Below are 22,446 nucleotides of genomic sequence, written 5' to 3'. Positions count from 1 at the left end.
AGGACAACTAAGGAGTGGCTCCGTAAGAAGCATCTCAAGGTCCTGGAGTGGCCTAGCCAGTCTCCAGACCTGAACCCAATAGAAAATCTTTGGAGGGAGCCCATATTTCCCAGCGAGAGCCCCGAAACCTGAAGGATCTGGAGAAGGTCTGTATGGAGGAGAGGGCCAAAATCCCTGCTGCAGTGTGTGCAAACCTGGTCAAGAACTACAGGAAACGAATGATCTCTGTAATTGCAAACAAAGGTTTCTGTACCAAATAATAATTTCTGCTTTTCTGATGTATCAAATACTTATGTCATGCAATAAAATGCAATTTAATTATTTAAAAATCATACAATGTGATTTTGTGGATTTTTGTTTTAGATTCCGTCACTCACAGTTGAAGAGTACCTGTGATAAAAATGACAGACTACCACATGCTTTGTAAGTGGGAAAACCTGCAAAATCGGCAGTGTATCAAATACTTAATTTTTATTCCGATTGAGCTGTTCTTCCACTTCTAATCGGATCCAAGTGTCCATTTAAACGCGGCTGTCTACCGGTCACACCGGTCTCACGGTAACGTCAAAATCCATACCGTAGCGCAAATTCACACCTGTGTACTTTCTATAGAGGGATTATCAGTCTATATCACTCCCCGCTCTACGAGCTTGTGCAGAAAGAGACGAGAGCGACAAGAGCCGCAATCATGTCTTGTTGTGCGGTTGGTTGCACAAACCGTTTTACTAAGACTGATTATCCCATTTATACTTATTCTTGCTTGCCAACATAATAAAACAATTCAAATACTTTACTAATTCTCCCTCAAAAAGTAGTCCCCTTTAATTACGATCGATCAAACATGTTTTTGACACCTTTAGGCATTATCCCGCTTATACCATGGTCACTTGCCAAAGAAAAGGAATTAAGATCATTCATTTATATTTTCATCATTTTACAATCCAAGTATAAAGTTCTTCAAATAAATAGTAAAAAACTGGACCTTAGCTACGACTTGGCAACGGGAGGTATTTTAGTCAGCTGAGCTATGAGCCAGAGAGCTAACGTTATGGATTGTACATACAGGTGCTGGTCATATTATTAGAATATCATGAAAAAGTTGATTTATTTCATTAATTCCATTTAGAAAGTCAAACCTGTAGAATGTATACATTCATTCCAAACAGACTGATACATTATAAGTGTTTTTTGCCAAAAAGAAGATGATTATAGCTGACAACCAATGAAAACCCTAAATTCAACATCTCAGAAAATTAGAATATGGTGAAAAGGTCAGATATTGAAGACACCTGGTGCCACACTCTAAATAGCTAACTAACTCAAAACACCTGGAAAAGCCTTTAAATGGTCTCTCGTTTTGATTCTGTATGACACACAATCATGGGGAAGACTGCTGACTTGACAACTGTCCAAAAGATGACCATTGATACTTTAAAGAAGGAGGGCAAGACACAAAAGGTCATTGCCAAAGAGGTTGGATGTTCCCAGAGCTCTGTGTCCAAGCACATTAATAGAGAGGCGAAGGGAAGAAAAAGATGTGGTAGAAAAGAGTGTACAAGCAAGAGGGATAAACGCGCCCTGGAGTGGATTGTCAAACAAAACCGATTCAAAAATGTGGGGGAGATCCACAAAGAGTGGACTGTAGCTGGAGTCAGTGCTTCAAGAAGCACCACACACCGACGTATGCAAGATATGGGCTTCAGCTGTCGCATTCCTCGTGTAAAGCCACTCTTGAATAAGAGACAACGTCAAAAGCGTCTCGCCTGGGCTCAAGACAAAAAGGACTGGACTGCTGCTGAGTGGTCCAAAGTTATGTTTTCAGATGAAAGTAAATTTTGTATCTCCTTTGGAAATCAAGGTCCCAGAGTCTGGAGGAAGACAGGAGAGGCACAGAATCCACGTTGCCTGAAGTCCAGTGTAAAATTTCCACAGTCAGTAATGGTCTGGGTTTCCATGTCATCTGCTGCTGTTGGTCCACTGTGTTTCCTGAGGTCCAGGGTCAATGCAGCAGTCTACCAGGAAGTTTTAGAACACTTTATGCTGCCTGCCGCGGACCAACTTTATGGAGGTGACGATTTCATTTTCCAACATGACTTGGCACCTGCACACAGTGCCAAATCTACCAGTACCTGGTTTAAGGACCATGGTATCCCTCTTCTTGATTGGCCTGCAAACTCACCTGACCTTAACCCCATAGAAAACCTATTGGGTATTGTGAAGCGGAAGATGCGAGATGCCAGACCCAACAATGCTGAAGAGCTGAAGGCCACTATTAAAGCAACCTGGGCTCTCATAACACCTGAGGAGTGCAACAGACTGGTCGACTCCATGCCACGCCGTATTGCTGCAGCAATTCAGGCAAAAGGAGCTGCAACTAAGTATTGATTGCCATACATGCTGAAACTTTCCATGTTCATACTTTTCAGTTGGCCCACATTTCTAAAAAAACATTTTTTGTACTAGTCGTAACTAATATTCTAATTTTCTGAGATACTGAATTTGGGATTTTCAGTAATTGTCAGTACTAATCATCCAAATTAAAAGAAATAAACATTTCAAATATATCACTCTGTGTGTAATGAATTGATATAATATGTAAGTTTCACGTTCTGAATATAATTACTGAAATAAATCAACTTTTTCATGATATTCTAATAATTTGACCAGCACCTGTATTTATAATTCGAAATTCGTCCCAGCCTTTATACCACAGATACTATAGCATATAACCTTGTTTTCTGATTACAGTTTAATGTAACAGTAAGCTGACAACATCGCTAATTAACACTACAACTGCAAATTAACCACACAGAGATAACCATGGCAACCGGTCAAACAAATGTTCTTTTTGCAATCATTCTTTAAAGATCGATTCCTCCAGCCAGAGGTCAGAAAATTTGCATTTCCCCATTATTGTCTTTCAAATGACTTTGAACTAACAGAAGCGAACTCGCGAAGTGGGTATTACTAAGCCAGCCGGGTATATCCAGTTTGTTTCAGCGCACGCACCACGTGTCGTCATTGATATCGCTCACGTCCCACTCTCAACATAAAAATAAATCCACTCAAGTTTTAGTAATTTTAGGAGATAGGCCCGATGTAAATTACACCAATTGAAAAACTCATAGGCCTTGTTGGAAATGTAATACCTCATCAGATCACTTTTATTACTTTTTAATGGCCTTAATTTGGGCTAATTTCCTTTACTACCTTTTAATACCTTTAACAACCCCGCGGAAATCCTGCATGTGTGCTGTTTTTATGCTCCCAGTTTCTTGTTTTAATTAACTGCTTTAAGCTGTCACAGAGGTAGATGTGTGGTGAACTCCCAATTAGTAAAATGTTAGGCCAAAAAGTTTGCGCGTTTGGACTTTTCCTGTGGACGGAATTTGTTTGTTTGGCTGTGCGAGCCCAGGGGGTGGCTGCTTCGGCCGCGTCCACGTACACATACAGCCCAGATGAACTACACTGCATTCGGGATGCTGTGGCGATCTGTACCCCCCTCCCCTGGATTCACCCCCAGAGCTGAAGCGGAGGAAAAGAGGCAGACGGAGCGGCATGCGGGTGAGCCGGTTCTACCATCGTGAGAATGAGTAATGTTCGCTCCCTACCGAACAAAGATGATTAACTCGCAGGTTTTCTGAAATACGATCAGCTGTTTCGGCAAAGCAGCCTGCTCTGTTTTACAGAGTCTTGGCTTAATAACACCATTCCTATGTAATACATGGACATGGATGGCTTCACAATCTGACAGGACAGGGATCACGTGATGACACGCAAGCGGACGGGAGGAGGAGTCTGCCTGTATGAGAATGAACAGCGGTGTCACTCTGGGCACATAACAATAAAGGAGAGAGTGTGCGATAAGAACATTGAATTACTGGTGGTGAGTTGCAGGCCCCACTATCTTCCTCGTGAATTTTCCAACGTCATTGTTTTGGTTGTATACATCCCACCGTCTACAAATGTAGAGTCAGAGCTGCTCACAACCTCTTAAGTCACACTCCAGATGCTCTCATGATTATAAATGGTGATTTTAACCACTGCACCCTCTCCTCACTGCCTTCCTTCAAGCAGTTTGTTACATGTCCAACAAGAAATCACAGGAGTATCGATTTGTTTTATGCCAACATCAAAGACAGTTACTTTTCCACCGCTCCGCCACCACTTAGCAGCTCTGACCATAACCTGCTGCTTTCAACTAAATACACCACACAGGCTCGAAAAGAAAACGCATCCACCAAATCAGTTTGCGTGTGGTCTACGGAGGCAAGTAAGGAATTAAGGGCCTGTTTTGAAAACACAGACTAGTCTGTGTTTAGGAACGAGGACTATTCTGTTTTTAACAGGGTTGACAGTCAGTGTGTTTACATGGGACAGCTCGATCAGATTAAGCCTTATACCGATTTTGCTACTCGAACGGACCGTGTCTATTATCCGGTAACAATCGGCAACAATCCCTTTCTCCTCCATGTAGCGTTTCAATCTTGACTTCAGAGTCAAGACTTGAAGAACGTGAAATCCGACGCGGGTTTACAAGCAGGTAGAAACCGGACTATGATCGAGTTTTCGCTTAGGAGGATATTCAATTGTTTGCAAGTAGAAATGCTGCCTGGAAACAACTATTTAAAAATAATAACAAATAAAGATTCATCAAATTGTCAACAATGCAAGGGTTAAGTCAGCTAGAAGATTGATTTAACCCCGAAAGGCTGCTGTTAAACTACTGTAAAACAGCTTTCTTCTACTACGCTGTGATTCTTTACCATCTCCCATATTAATCGTGGCCTGCAATACTACACCTTAACCTTTATTTGTGGTTTTCTTTCTGATTATTGCACAATTTATTGACAAGTAATGATGAACACGTACTGGTGAATTAAGAAGTGAAACAATTTCAAGGATGTCAAAAATTGCAGAATCGCAGAAATGTAAGTGAAAGTTTGCATAAAGTGGAAGGCACACAACACATGCAACATTTTTTTTTAAATAATTGTTTAAACATTGTAGGTATTGTAGTCATAGTTCTTCTTTAGTCCTAGCTCAGCTCTTTATTCAACAGGGTTGACTTTGAACAAAGGAAGTGGTTGGATGATTCAATGATTAAAGTGGATCTCTTCGTGGACAGATTATGATCATGCATGTGCACAGATACACGCACACATACACACACACACACACACACACAAACCTCCACACACATATGTAAACAACAAACATACACATGGCCAAACATGCAAAAATTCATGAATTTAAGTGCAAAATAGTAACACACACACACACCGGCTGTGGGGACCTGCTGAGGGGTCTGTTATTTCCATCAAGAAGCCTGGGAATGGAATTGCCATCCCAAGCTTTACAGGCGCCCTGCCTGTGTGCGTGCAGGTAGTGCACAGGCGTATGTTCAGTGCTATTTGTGGGTTCTCAGGGCTCCTTTATGGGAGAGTGTACTCCTAGACTATACAAAGTCAGCGATATCGCTCATCAACAGTTTTATACAGCCATTAATTAATGTTGAACTACACCCTCCAACATCGTCATCCATCTAGATAAACGGGCTGGACCTAGCCGCGTATAACCATCCATCATTGACAAGTTGTTGAATATAAGGGAAACGGGACACTAAGCCGGGGAATGTGAAAGGCTCTTTATGGCTATTGTTCCTTCTGGAGGGGACTAATGCATACTACTGGGAATGCTTGTGTATTCCAGCTGTTTGTAGGCAAGGTTGTGTGTGTGCTTGTCTGAAATACATGCATACTGTGGGAAGACAGACTCGGAGACAGACTCAGAGACAGACTCCGAGCGAGCTTACCCTCTCGCTGTGGTTGGATTGTTTAAGCCCATTGTAGTGGTAGACCGGAAAGGAGTCTGGGATTCCTGAATCCTGAAAGACACCAGCAGTGTAGGTTGAACAACAAGCAGTAGGCCACAGCGACTCTCCTGACTGGTATGGGGGTCAGTGCGCGAGCAGGAAGATGGACAGAACATTTCTTAACCGATTGGCCACACCAGCATACACCCCAGGCCCCGGCTTTAAACCCCATGGGCCCTATTTTAACAGTCTGAAACGCAAGTGAGAAGTGCCAAACGCAAGAAGCTTTGTGGGCGGTTCTTTGGCAATGTTGCTATTATACCGGCGGATAAATGACTCTTGCGCCCGACGCAAATCTAATCTAAAGGGTTGCCCTGAAGTAGCCTAATCACCCGTAGGTGTGGTTTGGGCGTAACGTGCAATAAACCAATGAGAGTGCCATCTTCCATCCCCTTTAAGAGCCATGAGCGCATTTGAATCGGACAAGTTGATATTTTGACAGCGGCTTTGAGGTCGCCAATGAGACAGATGCATGACCAGATGAATTTCTAACTTCAAATGGCTCAGTTAACGGCCAAATAATAAGGCCTAATTCACACATGGATAGCGTTTCCTTCCACAACTTCAGAAATACTGAGTCCTCAAATACATTTCGGCAAAAAAAAACAACTTATGATACACACATATGATATGCGGTAACTGTGGTTCTATTTAATGATACACGCAATACATTAACAAACATTGTTTCTTACCAGTATTGTATGCATTATTGTTATCGACTTGTGTTCCTAATATGCATGTGTCCCCCCGTTAATATACATTGCCATGGACTGTATTATGCGTTACGCGTTTAGTTTGCGTGTGTTTAAACAGATGGATGCACATATGCGCGCCCGCATTTATTAATTATTTTACACACACGCTCTCCTGACTGGTATGGGGGTCAGTGCGCATTCATTCAATATTATTAACACTCACTCGCGATAAAACAATGTTTTCTCACCATCAAATCATCATCATCAAGTTATAGGCTTGTACACGATGTCTGTGTCAAAAAATATGTGTTTGCGGTACGGTGTTTGCAGATGCATTGATTTAAAAGTACAACTTATTACCACTGTATCAGCTGTTCTTTCCCAAATAATTTACCAAGAATGTGTGGCTAGGTAGATGAGAGAAGCAAAGTGTATGCGCGTGGTGCACAAGCAACATTATGCATGCGCCCTTAAAATAGCATCTGAACAATGCACCACTGACTTTAAACCAGGTATTTCCTGGTATGTGGCGGAATTGTTTCCTGAATCTGCAATATAGCACCAGGTAACGTTACCGCCAGAACACGCCTCCTCCTTTCGCTGAACCGCCCCTTGGGGAGCAAGATAATTCCCTAATTTAGCGACGCGTGCCTGTGGAGGGAAAAGAACGCTTGCAAACTTTATACACATGCGTCGGTGTAGAAAGCAAATTGTGCTGGATGCAAGATAGGGCCCCATGTGCTCAGGGTGAGTTTTTGTGTGTTCATGGGTGTTTAAGCGCATCCACTGCCAATTTTTCAAAGAAAAAACAACAGTTTGACCAATGACAGTGAGATGTCCTTGGCCTGAGAGATGAATAACTCTCGTAGTGAGAGTATACAGGGTAGGCTCCTGTTTCGTGTTTATGTCCCTGTGTGTGAAACCCTAACCTCTATGCTGATCCCACGTGTCTTAGAAGTGTGCACGAGTGTGTGTGTGTGTGTATATATATGTGTATGTCCCATTGGCTAATGGCACTATAATTTCTTTGCGGCCGAGCACCATTCCACTGGTAAGTCCCTTAAGCCCTGATCACTTTAACACAGCTCCCTCTATCTCTCTGAATCAGCCCCCGCCTCCAGTGTTTTCTCCTCCCTCTTGCTTTCTCCTCCTTCCAGTCCACATCATAAAGACACCTCTATCTGCTCCGCTTGCCTCTTAGTAGTGCGTAACGAGGCATTACTGATACTCATGGACATTTCACATGAGACACCACAGGAATGTACTGTGGCCAGAAGTCCTCTGATTGAATAGAAATAATGAATTGTTGTAAGTACAGTCGATAAGTGAAGTAGCCGTGTTTAAACCCATCTATCTTGAGAAAGTTAGAAATGTAGTACATCACATTCCAACACACATTGTTACCTGTTCAGGGAAGAATTCGAGCAGGAATGGGCCCAACAGAATGATTCCTAAACTCTCTGGGTCCAGCTTGCTTTTCATCAGGCTGACACTGAGAGGAAAGAGAGGAGAAGAAATGGAGGACATTTTAATTTTGGAGAGGAAGAGAACAAGACGGCAGGTGAACAAAAGGGGAAAGGAGTGAACCATAATGCAACTTAGAAACCAACCAATTTTGTGGCCACGTGCAGCCATCTCATCACTTGTTCTGGTTCTTGTGTGCACAAATGCTTCCGTTTTTGGGATGTGGCACTAAACACACTTCTCTCTGACATTCCTGCATGTTAGTTATCGTTATGATTTCACAGATATAACGGCTCTTGTCAGGTTGGACTTTTAAGGTAGAAAGGAAAGAAACGCGGTTCAGACAGGGACACAGAGCAGCCAAACAACTGATCTGCTCACGAGTCTAGGTCTGGGTGATATGCCAAGATTTAATATCATGACACACGGTGGAATTGCGCATACCATAATATGAATAATAATTTAAAAAAACATTGTCAACAGTCTAACTGAGGGTCATTACTTTATGTATTTGCTCATTTAGGTATGGTATCAGATCAAAACTAGTTTTCCTTTCAGACTTCATATTTTGATAATTTTAAGGGCATACTGTATCTTCTCATAGCAAATTTAGAAAAAATAAATGGGTTTCAATATATGTCATAATTCTATTTCATGATACCTGCATTCGATTTAAAGATGTAAACCGATAATGTTGAATTATTGCCCAGCCCTAATCAAGTCTACCGCAGCGCAACCACACCCTAAGGAGATCTCAGAAAGGGAATAATACTGCCAAACAAATCCATGGTCATCCAAGATTTTTGATCCTGACCAGTACTGACAAAAACATTTGATGTCAAAATCCCAAAGCTTTTTGAACCTTTTCATGTGTTAGAACCACATGCAAGTCCAGGTTGAGGCTGTGTTCACATCTAGCGGTTTTTGCAATAGGGAAAAGTTGAGCCAAAAAAAAAAAAAAAAAGGATGGCAGCGTTTTTTGTCCTAAAAGCGCAGAGAGCGTTTTTTCTATCGCCTAGCAACGAACCCATTCTAGACCCGACGTTACTCGCCGACTACGTATCCAGGGTAGAGCCCATTAGACATGTCGTAGATCTCGACATGTTCCGTTATTATAACTATTAACCGCTCCACCGGCACTTTCCCGAGTGATTTGTCCGCCATCGTTTCTTGTTTTGACAATGGAGAGTTTCCTTCGTGACTACTGTAAATGTCAATGTTCTGCTTGTGATTGGTCAGTTGCCAAAAAGACGCCTGACGTCGGCCACTTTCTTCCTTAAAGTTGAACTTTTTTCAACGCTCCGTATGGCAGAAAAAAACGCTGGGAGGGGCCGTGACTTTTTGCAGAAACGCTCTGCTCCATAGGAATATAATGTAAAACAAGCGCTGGCAGAATTAAAAAAAAACGCTAGATGTGAACACTGCCTAAGTCTCAAGTCTTTGGTCACGAGTCCAAGAAAAGTCTCAAGTCTTTGGAAAGAAGTCCAAGACAAGTCTCAAGTATTTGGAAAGAAGTCCAAGTCAAGGCTCAAGTCTTTTATGGTTGTAATAGGGGTGCAGCACTCCCGCTTTTTAATTACGATAGCAATTTGGAGCAACACACTCACTCTTTTACTCATTCAATATCGTGTTTTATTTTCTTTCTTAAAAAGGCTTAATATTAAGCTAACATTTTCATTTCCTTGTAAAATATAAATATAATAAATGGATACATACAACATGAATAAATTGTATGCAATATAAATAATATATTGTATTATAAAGTTTCTTAAATATATAGGCCTACACATTACAATACATATTATAGGAGCCACATTTATATACAGTAAATTGTTTATTTTTGTATGTTTTCTTCCTTGTATTAATACAAGGTTTCACATGCAATAATTTGGCCCATGATTTGCTCTGCACGTATAAACATGGGCAGACAGAGAAACTGAGAGCGACGCTGGTCTCGGTCCTCTACCTCTTTGGGGGCTACCAAGCTTTGGATAACAAATAATGATTTTGACTGTTCAATGCTCATTGCGTTTAAATATAACAGATTTTACTGCGTGGTTCTGGATTGTTTATGAAAACTGTGATCTCCAACGTCCACAGGTGATTACACGGTTTAGGACCTCTGCAGCTGTGCCAACCAGAGGCATAAGGTTACGCAAGGAATGCCTCCACAGACTACTCCTGTAGATTGTTCACCAGTCCCAAAACTCCAGTTAAGTCTCTTTTGAGGACGAGTCTCGGGTCAAGTCAAAGGTCTGAATTGGATCAGTATTGAGCAAGAACGCTGCAGCCTTCATTTGCAAAAAAGGGCTGCAATGTAATCCTTTCGGGCAATAGCAGCCCTCCAATGCAAGTGATCTAAAGTGTTTGTTTTTGTCACCGACACGCACTGATTATATTCTCACATTATGGAAAAGATCCCTACAGAAAATAATACTTTTTTCTTTACTTTTGTTATTGGGTCCAAAATCTAACTCACGGAGAAGTCTGTTGAGAGTTGAGTTTTTGTAGGAAGAGAATTGTGGAAACGTGAGTGAGAGGAGGAGAATTTGTTGTTTCGGACATCAGAAAGCATAGCTTACTGTTATCTAAAATATTTGAGAGTTGAGATTGTAATGGCAACAGGGAAACATCCTGCAAGCACCCGAGCAAAAACAAGCCCTTTCAGAAGATGTAGAGTGATTGACGCTATGGCCCCAAAGGAGTACATCAAAGCCTGTTTTCACGGATTACGGCTGCAGCCACCTCGCTCAACACTGGGAGATACTAGTACCGTCGTTGTGTAACTGTGAAAAACGTTATAATAAGCGAGGTTGTATATGAAATCTGCCACACACCGTAGGGTTATACTATAAGTGTCCGGGAAGCCTAACCCTCACTCAGACACTAAATACATCGCTGCTCAGAGGGACCGTCACCAGCCACACACACACACACACCGTAGCGTTATACTATAGGTGTCCCTGGAAGCCTTACGTGTGTATTAAATAAATGGCTGCTCAGATGGAGCTTCACCATCCACAGACACCGTAGCATTATTCTAACTGTGTTCGAAAAGCCCAACTTTCTCCCGGACACCGCAGTCACCGCTTCCCAGACAGAACTCCACTAACCCACACAAACCGCGCCAGCGGTGTGCCCCTTGGATTTGAAGTCAGAGTGCCTCAGAAAAGGCTTTTTTGGGGAGAATGGCAAAAACAATAAATTGGGGACTTATTTTATTAACAGTTATGAAATGGCATTGATTACTATGTTCATTATCATATTATACAACTTACTATGTTTAAAGATCCCATGGCATGCTACTTTAATATAGGTATTAGTGGGCCCCTAACACAGTATTTGAAGACGGTGCAGAAATACAGCCACTACGAGCCAGTCGCACATTGAGCTTTCCCCAAACGCGCCGTTTCGGTGTCTGTAGCTTTAATGCAAATGAGGAGAGAGGCAGGTCAAGGAGGAGGCTGGGGGTGTGGCCCTGAGCAGCTTTTGGCCACGGTATTAGTGATGGATTTAATGATTATTAGGGGTCCGAGCAGCGAAGCTGATTGGCCCCTATTGTTTCTGTAACGTTTTTTTTTTCCTCCGATTCTGTAAAAGTCATACTGCAGCCTAGCCTGGTTCTACCAGACTCTCGTACTTCACTTCATTTCATTTGTACAGAGAGTCTGGACCTAATCAATTGACAAACGTTAACTCACTTGAAGGCGGGTGTCTGTTGAAGTTTAAAATGATTGGATCTGCCCAGTGGCACTCTGGATCTGCCATAACCAATCGCTAACGTTTGGTTGTGACGTATGTCATGCGCCGGGAATCATGCGCAGGTTGTACACAAACCAAACACCTTGCACGTCTGCACGAAAATGTCCGTCAACGACAGCTGCAGGTTTTGTTCGTCGAATTTAATTTATCAGGGAAAAATTGCACATTGTAATTCAACTACCGACCTACAACAACAACTCAAACTGGCGCACGACTTTATCGTCATTGTTCTCAGACACGCCCTCTGTCGCTGATTGGGCGCACGCTGTGGCGGCGCCAGAAAACCAAATTACATACAGCAGGTCCAGACCTAGTACTGAAGGGAAATTCAAATTGAGCGGAAGTACTTAGGCGGGCGGAGCCAGGCTAACTGCAGCCTATACCGTAAGGCGAAAACCCTAGGCATTTTTTTTGTGATAGTGCACCCAAAGGTGGCGCTATTGTAAAAAATCATGAATTAGTTAGTTAATTCGATTATTTCTCCTCACCAGATTGACCTGTGCTGCGTTCCAACATCCATACTATCCATACTTACTAGCCTTAGTTTGAGTACGTAGGGCTTTTCCAATTCAGATCGGGCGAAAATAAGTGCACTGAAAGGACCCAGATGGTGTACTCAAAACGGTCAAATCGCGAAGTGTGGATCGATGTACACTTTTCGTACTCAACGGCAGCCATCTTAGCTATGTAGCGGAAGAGGGCGGAGCCAGGCTGAGCCAAAGTCTGCGTATTTTCCACATAGCCTGCATTAATAGAGTTTTTTTGTAGGTTTTATAGCTTTTTATATATGCTAGGCGTAAAGAGTTCACCGTTCAAAGCGGGATGTTTATTGCGGGTGAGGAGCTGCGGCGGCAGTCGTGATCGTAATTTCCGGTTGGTGCACCACGCAATATTAGATTTGGAACAACGCTGAAATCTGAAAATAAGCGCACTGAGTGAGTACAGTGTACACATGGAAGTATGGATAATGGAACACAGCACTGGCCTAAAAATTCTTTCAGAATATTAATCTCTAGAATCAGACGCATTTATAAAACCCTAAAAATGTAAACTTTTCCCACAATTTCATATTAAAGCTAAACATGATAAAAAGATTCACAGGCTACAAAAATAATCAAAAATTCACCAAAATCACCACATAAAATCTTTAGACCAAGCTTCACAAAAATCATTGAACAGAATTTGTTTTACTTAGTTCCATTTGAGAAATATTGGCCAATAGATTGGGAGCATTTAGCCCATTTTTCTTATATGACCATTTTGTTATTTTATAAAAAAACTATAAAATATTAACTGTATTGTTAGGTGGATACCAATACCCCCCAGTACTAATAAACCTAAATGGTGGTACTGCACCCAAAGGTGGCGCTATTTAAAAAAAAATATGAACTAGCCTTATTTCTCCTTACGAGATTGACCTGGACTCAAAATTCTTTCATCATATTAATCTCTAAAATCAGATGCATCTTACTTTTCCCACAATTTCATAGAAAAGCCAAACGTCCACAGTCTCAACCCATTTTGCCTATGTGACCATTTTGTTATTGCATATGGCATCATTATCATTAGGTGAATACCATTAACAGTGCAAATTTTCAGATCTGTACTCTTTTAAGAAAGCCCTTAATTTTCTTGTGAAATGTGTGCTTGGAGTTCTCTTGAAGTTGTGTGCTTATCAAAGACATTTTCACCACGTGAATGAGGCTTCATGCAGTTCAGGAATGTCAGTGGCTCAATGGGATAATGCCTTGTACTGCTGATCCTTAGGTTGAGTGTTCGAATCCCGTTTAGAGCATTATGAACAAGCTGAACATGACATTTTGTAATTTCCACTCATTTAAAAAAACACAACATTGAACAGCACCTGAAATTCATTAGGCAATCAACATTCCGGCTCATTCTTTTCCAAGAATCTGACTGCCAAGACAGTGTGGCATTAAGGGGAACTTCTTCGTAAACCATTTTTCATTCATAATGAACTCTGTCTTATTAAAATTTCTTCCATTAGTGTTCTCGACAACAAATGTTTAATTTCCCTAGAATTTCAACGATTTTTCAGGTATTAGCTTTTAAGAAAGCTCTTAATTAATTTGAGAAATGTTTGCTTGGAGTTTTCTGGATGTTGTGTGCTTATCAATATACATTTCCACCATGTGAATGCGGCTACATTTCAGGTTTGTCAATGGCTCAATGGGAGATTGCCTTGTACTGGTGATCCTTAGTTTGAGAGTTCAAAACCCTGATTAGACAATTATGAACATGCTGAACATGACATTCGGCCAATGCTCTGCAGCCCAGTCACCTGAAAGCTGAGGCACAGTATGGCATTAAGGGGAACATCAACATCTTTCCTTCATAATTATATTTCATATTTATACATCTTCCGTTAGTGTGTTCTTGACTTTTCATTTTGCTCGGACACCGTTAATCACCGCTTGCAGCTATATTTTTCCTTGATTCAGTTCTCGTCGGTCAGTTCACCAAGGAGATTCGTTCAGAATCGTTGGTTGGTTGGTTGGTTCAGTCGAGGGGGGGGGGTGTAGTTGATTATTGGATGTTTAACATATCAGTAGGATAATAGACTTGATTTAGCAACGATGGGGGGGGGTCTCGGGTGGAGAATGAACCATGGAAGTACGAGACAGATTGACGAGACATTCAAATATTTGATTAATCTGGCATGACACAGAAAGTACAAAGACAGCATGCATTTACCATTTCACTGATATTGAATTGTATTATCGTATGCTCGTTCACTAAGCCTCTTCACCACTCACAGTCAGTGAACGAACAGTGAGTCAGCGACTAGTGGGTCTGGGTCGAGTCTGAGATCGAACGAGACGAACGAGAGAGAAGAATCAGTTCGGTTCGTTCTTGTTACAGATTCGTTCATTCAAACTGATTCGGTCGCGAACGACCCATCACTACACAGTACCATGCGCTCTGTTTACAGTGGATGTATCGCACTGGTGAGGCGCACACAGCCTTTGGCCATGTTTTGTAAATATTTTAGAACACCCCGGATACTCTGGCAGGAGTCCTGGAGCTCTATATCAAAATAATATCATATTATACATAGATATCTATATCATAATATATAAGGCCAAAATCTGTGTGCGCTTCCAGAAGATATTATGAATCTCAAACGACTGCGTCGGGTTCTCCCACGTCTCTGGTTCTTCCACATCAATCTGAAGTAGACTGAAACGAGACATGGAGGAGGAAGGGATTGTCTCCCGCCGGAGCCCCGCTGATGAGGCACCACCACCTCTGAAGCGGGCAGTGTGCCTTGCAGCGTTGGAGCTTCGCGGCCGCGGGCGGCGAGCAGCGGGGCTCCGGCAGGAGACAATTGCGGGCAACAATCTCTTTCTCCTCCTTGTCGCGGTTCATTTACTTCAGGGAATCAAAACCAAAGTTCCTTGCCCCCCAATTCTTTCTCAACCATGGCTGAGATTACCCCAACTACGAGTCTTGTTGTGGAAATCCCAGAGACGTTAGAGAACCTGACAGCAGAACGGTTATCCAAATAACAAAGAAGTGTACAACACTTGCGTTACAGTCCTTGAGCTCTATATCTAAATAATATCATATGATACATACATACATACATACATACATACATACATACATACATACATACACACACACACACATAAATATACATATATACACATACATAGATATTATCACGGCCAAAAGCTGTGTGCGCCTCGAGATGATATTATGAATCTCAAACGACTGCGTCGGGTTCTACGACGTCTCTGGTTCTTCCACCTCAATCTGAAGTAGACTGAACCACGACATGGAGGAGAAAGGGATTGTTGCCCGTGATTGTCTCCAGCCGGAGCCCCGCTGCCTGCTGGCGAGGCACCACCACTTCGGAAGCAGGCAGCGTGCCTCGTGGTTCATGTACTTCAGAGTCAAAGCCAAAGTTCCTTTCCCCCCAATCCCTTCTCAACCATGGCTGAGATAACCCCCACTACGAGTCTTGTTGTGGAAATACCAGAGACGTCAGAGAACCCGACGCGTTATGCGCCTTAACACCAACAGTGGAACGGTTTCCAAATAAGTATACAACAGTCGTAGCTCATTTTCGGACCAAATTCTCTGGGCGGGCGAAGCAGCGAAGGGGAGGTAACATTTCCTTGTATGACCACATACGGGGAAAATTCTAAATCGGCGCTTTTTTCAAAGGCAGAGCAGGATACCTAGTGCTCGTTTTACACCTAACGCCATTTCTAGCTACTGGGGGACCATAGTCAGGCTAGGGGAACTCATTAATGTTAGAAAACCTCATAAAGTGAAATTTTCATGGCATGGGATCTTTAAAACGAAAAAAAAGAAAGTGTTTTTGCGTTCACTGGCTCGTTAAACTTTGCTGAAATAATATAGATTAAAACAACAGCTAAGCCATACAACCACAGGCAGCATTAGAATCCTATTTAAGAATAATTTTAGGTTTTCGTACTATTAATAATGTTTCTGCTGGTGCTGGGTTGGTCCACCACTCACAGACTATGAATCATCTGTTGGTCATAAATCACAGCCTCACAGATAAGAGGTAGGGTTACATGCAGGGGAATCTGTTGGTTATACTAATTTTGTTAAGATCATAACATCAATCAATTCAGTTGGTTTCAATCTGCGACCTCACCGCTAGATGCCACTTAGGCCCCGTCCACACGAAGCCGATTTCATGGCGAAACCGCAAAGGTCTTGTACAGTTCGGCCTTCCGTCCACACGAAGCCGGTGAATCTGCTGACCGAAACCGTATACTTCTGAAACCACCCTCGGAGGTGGTTTCAAATCTACCCGCTTTCGTTTTGGATTCGTGTGGACGCCTGAAACCGACTGAAACCGTAAACCATGACGTCTTCGCCCCACACCTCGACCCTCTAGCCAATGACACGCGGAGTCACAGAACTCACAACAAAAAAAGAGGATGGCGGACTACAGACTTGTAATCGTTCTGCAGCAGATCATTGGGTTGCTAAGCCATTATTTATTGAGACTGTTGACTGACTGTTTGTGTTGTTAGTGGTTCGGGGGGCAGCCTTTATGCGCATGCTCGCCTCTTATTAAATTTTCTTCTGGATTTCTGTAGCAGAAGCAGCGCCCCTTATGGGCCTGGCATGTGTACTACAGCGTTTCTACAGATCTACCCGGTTTCGCTCGTCTCCGTCTTTACGGAGATACTCCGAAACCGGATAGATCGAAACAGGAACGGTTTCGGCTTCGTGTGGACGGGGCCTTAGTCCTACACACTGGCCCTTTCCATTTCTTACTCAATGACATATCAGCACCAAGATGGGCTCTAGGGTATTGACAGGTATTATACAAATGCAACATATTTATCAATACTTGATTTTTCCAATATCCTGCCGTCCTTTCAACAGTCCTATTGTTTGGTCCACATGGGAATACTTTCATGATTTCTTTTTTCAATCTTTCCATCAATAAAAACATTGCAGAGCATCACTTGATATTGACAACAGACCACCCTTTAATCTTGAGAAATGCACTTGGGGACTCCCTCCCAGGCGGTGTTGTGATGTATTGGCCATCTGGGGGTCTGCCTAGCGGATCAGCGGTCCAGTTACCAGACTAGGCCCTGCCCCGCAGCGTAGGGGCTTACTGCCTGACTGGGGGGGCTTACCAAGAACGTGACTCTGTTTGAAGCGGTGCCTTAAAGCATTTCCTCCCTCTCCGTGTCATTCTTGCTCGAGTAAATGGCTTCTCTTCATCCCTCACTTCTCTCCCTTTTTTTATAGTGGGCTCTTTCTGCTCTTACTTTTATAGTGGCCTGGTAATATAACATGAGCAGAGGGGAGCTGACCTGGCCATGACCACAGCTAGAACCTCAGACATCAGGTGACACACACACACACACACTCACACTTAGGCCACGTCCACACGGTCGAAAACAATCTTTTCCCCTCCGTTTTACTTGATGCGTTTCAGGAATATCTCCGTAAAGACGGACTCATTGCGAAAACGCATCGATCTGTAGAAACACTGTAGTGAATATTCAAGGCGCTGGTTCTCCACAAAAAAAAGTGGAGCACATCAAGCCTGCGCACATCCAGCCTGCGCGCTGTATACAAACATTCAGTTGAGGAGGAGATAGCAGTTGTTAAACCTTTTAGATTGAGCAGAAATACTTTTTAATGTACAGTTAGTAAGTACATTTACCAAGTGGCTGTATTTAAAGGGGCCCTATTATGCCCTTTTTTACTGTTTATTATTTAATTTGTTTGACCTCATAGAATTGATTTACAACAATAAAGGGTTGTCTAGCACATTATCTTTTCTCCTACTTTTATGAGTATTACAAACCCCATGTGAAACACCCTGTTGCTTAGAATTTGGAGGCATTTAGAATCTTGGCGCTGACAGTGTGCTGACGTCTCTTCAGGCACTCTGTCACTCTGTCGTACTATAGCTTCAGTGCTACCTTACCAATTTGAGCCTGAGTCAGACCTGGAAAGCGATAATGGAGCTGACGACGCTAATAACGAGTGCGATGTTAGTCGAAGAATGGACCAGGGTTCTGTATATTGGGGCGAGGTATGTTGAGCTGAAAGCCTGGGTTAGCTGTACCACGAAAGTCGATCTCTTTAAGCGTCGCTGTATCACCATGGTGACTTATGCTCGCAACCAAACCTGGTCGGGAGCAGCTTTTCGGCTTAGTCTAGCCGGAGATCGGCTACTTAAATCGGCGTGCGCAGCTTCCTAGCCCCTCATCCGACAATGGCGTCACCATTAGTGGGTGTTCCCATGGACCTCGGCGCACTTATCGTACAGGCGTCTCTCCGGAGACAGAGGGTTTTTCGGGACCGAACCGATCCCTTGGCATTGTCTGACGATATTCTTTATGAGAGATACAGATTCTCATCAGAGGGTATTCGTTATTTGATCTTCCTTGTTGGACCGTATGTAGTCAATGCTACACAAAGAAGCCGTGCACTTACTAGCCACGTTTACATGGACACATCTGATCCGCATAGATTTCTATGCGGAATAGAAAATGATCATATATACGCCTCATTCGGAATACAATTATCTGTTCGGCATATAATTCTATGCCGAATAGAAGAGGTGGTGTAGTCCGTTTTAATCGACATGTATACACTTATTCCGAACAGATTGGGGTTTAGCTTAGAGTAGCTGCAGTAGTTTGCAATTGGTCCACTGAGCTCCGTTGGTACTTTAATGCACACCGAAATTGACCGCTGTCAAGGAAAGTGGATTTATTGCCTGATTCACGTCTTTGTTCGCAAGTAGTCCGGTAAGCGTGTCCGGTTGCTAAGCGACAGGACATGGGTGTTAATGACGTGTTCGCGTATCATAGTGTCCGCGAGCGTCCGAGATAACTGTAAATGAGTAGGCTACTACTAGTACTTTTGCAGGCTGAACGTTAAAATACTTCTTAACTTAGAGAGACCACTCTCTCCCACCAGTCTTGGCTGCGGACTCGCATTCAAATTCCTCTTGTTTGCGGCGGAGGTGGGGGTAAATATAAAGATCGGACGTAGCTGTGCTGTCCTCCTTCTTAATTTAAGGAGCAGGCAGAGAAAAGCTCTCTCCTGCTGTGCTTTCATTGAAATCAAATTCACAATGCCAAATAGTGATAAGACGTCCATTATGTCGCCGCCGGTCCAGAGATGTGTCAGGTGTGCGCGAGAGACATAACGGACACTTTTGTTACTGCCATGTATACAGTAGGGGATCACATTTTAGGAACAGATCTATTCCGCATAGAAATCTATGCGGATCAGATGTGCCATGTAAACGTGGCTAGTGTTGCTCAGTGTGTGTGTTTCAAGTTCAAAGGTGGCCCCGCACTTTCAACGTACATTAACCTATAGTCAAGTGCCGTGTTGTCCATTATCCCTTATATAACCGCTATGTCAGTGACACAATTAGGCCTAGGCATTTTTTATTCTACAAATTCATATTATAGCTGTGAGAATTGTTAAGAAAAATCACCTCAATAGTCGGAAAACCAAATCATAGGCTAGATTCACCTGAAATTATTCAAATGGATGCTTACAACTTACCACATCGAATAATATTTTTATATTTATTTTTGACTTGGCCCCAGTTTCGTAGGAGCAAACATGGGGCCCCACATATATGGGGGTAAAAGGGAGGATGATACATAATATCTTGTTTGGACAACATGCAGAATCTTTTCACTTACGAATTAACACGGTCGGCTATTTTTTGCCAGCACGCCACCCTAGCCATATTATGGGCAACCATGTTCCCCTTGGCTGTGATTTGAACTTTGAATTCCTCGTAGGAGTTCATAATAATACACTGCTCGCCTTGGATGAAATACACCGCTCTCGCGCGATTTACTTTGCATAAGGGTGAGTCAAATGACGCGAGAAACGCCCCTTTTATGTGAACTCGCATTGAACCTAAAGCGGAAAACCTGGTTCAACTAATTTAATCTAAAGTGAGCTTCGTGGTACCATTTAACTCTGATTGCGAGTTGCGGCTCTGTCGAGCCAGGTTTTCCCAAGAAAGCCTGGGTATGTTCAGCGAGGTTCGTGGTATACCCCCCAGGACATTTCACAGTGGTAAGTTTTTGTTTATACTATTATTCACACACACGATTTATCATGTATTTAGCCCAGCTTTTCTGACTTAGCTTGAGGCTAGTAGACTTCTCGCTATTCAAGCGTCCGTAACAAGCTTTTTATGTCCCGACATGGCATATTGTTCACTACTTTTGTCCGTCAAAATACACCGTAATAACTTATAACATCTCTACTACCTAGGTGCACCTTCGGGAATTGTGCCACTATGCCCAACGAAGTGGAGAAGATAAATCACTGTAGATAAATCCCAAAGGTAAAACTGATGAGCTTTAGGCTAAGCTACACTTGTCATGCATCTATCTATCTATCTATCTATCTATCTATCTATCTATCTATCTATCTATCTACACACACATATATATACACACATATACACACACACATACACATCCTCAGAAGATGAGTAGCCTACCACTATCACCACAAAACCTTATAAGCAACTTCTAGTAAACTATGTTGCATGTTTAGATCATCTCTACCATATAGCAACAGTAGGGGTGCAACGGATCACAAAACTCACGGTTCGGATCGTGTCACGGTTTTTGAGTCACAGGTCGGATAATTTTCGGATCAACAACAACAATAAAGATAACAAGACAAATGTGACTTTAAATAAAATCTTCAAATGTGTAAAAACTAAATGAAGTGAAAAATTTGGTAATAATCCTGCTTCCTTTAAGCATAGTCAATATTTAAAGAAATTGCAATCTGAGGCATTATTCTTTCTTCTTTTTAACATGATAGTAAATAATCCCTAACCCTGGATTTACAATTCAGGATGTCTGCAATGCCTGGGGAGAGTTTAGAGTCTACACTCTCCCAAGGCAATGCAGACATCCTCATCTTCTTTTTTTTCCCCATCAAGTATGGTAGCGAAATACAGTTTCTGTCGTGTTTTATTTGGCACTTTGTAAATCCATTGATTTCGTTTGGAAGATTCATTGCTCATTGCAATGGGGGTTGGTTGTAGTCTTTTCGTGTTCTAGGGCTGACACCGAGTTGTATTCACACTCAACACAGTGTTGATTTGTCAAATGGTTTAATGAGATAAAGGGTCTAAAAGGGTCTAAAGGGTCTAACACCTTTTAGACCCTATAGGCACTATAGCACTATAGCACTATAGGCTTTTTATTTGAAGCACAATTATATATAAAAAAAATAAATAAAGTGTTTCAAGTTTTTCACTGAACTAAAAAATTAAGCAAAATAAAACATTTCCAAATAAAAGGGCTTGTGCGGGTAATTCAGACTCTCTGAATAACTACTCTCAGGAGTAGGTCAGGTTGGAATAGTAGGCTGTTTTTTTTAATGAAAAAGCATTCTATGTTTTTACCTCGCTTAATTTTCCCCCTCTTTTGTCGCGTTTATTTTCTTTATCCGTTTCAGTTACTCTGGCGCTCAGGACGTTCGCATTTTTTTTTAAAAACACAAGCATTGAACAGAGCCAATCAGAGGCAAAGAACCGACAAAGCTCTTTCCCTTATTGGTTTAGACCATGATATGATCCTACTAAGTATAGGGATGGGGATCATTAATATTTATTGATATCGATACCATTTTCGATACTCCTTAACGATCCAAGTCTTTATTGATACTTTTCTATTAATTGGTGGAAATACGAAGCGTTTTTAGTAGTGCTGTCAGTTAAACGCGTTATTAACGGCGTTAACGCAAACCAATTTTAACGGCGTTAATTTTTTTATCGCGCGATTAACGCAATTTCTTATTATTTCTTTTTTTTCTTTGGCTCAAAACAAAGAAGCAGTAGCCTGACTGCTATGTTCAAGGCAGTATGTTTGTATGTTCATCGTATAATTGCACTATAGGCCTTTCTTTTGTATCGTCCTGTTTTGATCAGTATATGCCAATGTTTTTATCAATAAAAAAACATTTGCACAAGGCAAGCCGATGCACTTCTCCATGTTGATAAGAGCATTAAAATGAGAACAATTAATGGGACAAAGAAATCAAGGGATATTTAGCATAGAAAAAAGATGAGTTAACTACGGCATTAATGCGATTAATCGCGATTAAATATTT

The 22,446-nt window shown here is 42.1% G+C and overlaps 1 protein-coding gene across 2 annotated transcripts in view; it reads right to left on the bottom strand.

Moving 5' to 3' along the window:
* Positions 1-22,446, bottom strand: part of mindy3 (MINDY lysine 48 deubiquitinase 3) — a 52,771-nt gene that overhangs the window by 5,870 nt on the left and 24,455 nt on the right. Inside the window, exons 14-15 of one of the 2 annotated variants that reach the window (XM_030371200.1) lie at positions 7,975-8,062; positions 5,816-5,887 (exon numbers count right to left, since the gene is read on the bottom strand). In XM_030371200.1, coding sequence (XP_030227060.1) covers positions 5,816-5,887; positions 7,975-8,062 — 160 coding nt within the window. Of the gene's footprint in view, positions 1-5,815; positions 5,888-7,974; positions 8,063-22,446 lie in introns of those variants that run through there. The other variant, XR_003978597.1, reaches the window with a different exon arrangement.

The sequence above is a fragment of the Gadus morhua genome, chromosome 11 (genome assembly GCF_902167405.1).
Source record: "Gadus morhua chromosome 11, gadMor3.0, whole genome shotgun sequence".
In the NCBI taxonomy this organism is placed as follows: domain Eukaryota; kingdom Metazoa; phylum Chordata; class Actinopteri; order Gadiformes; family Gadidae; genus Gadus; species Gadus morhua.
The sequence above is the reverse complement of the archived record's forward strand: the minus strand, read 5'-3'. Positions and strand labels throughout refer to the sequence as shown.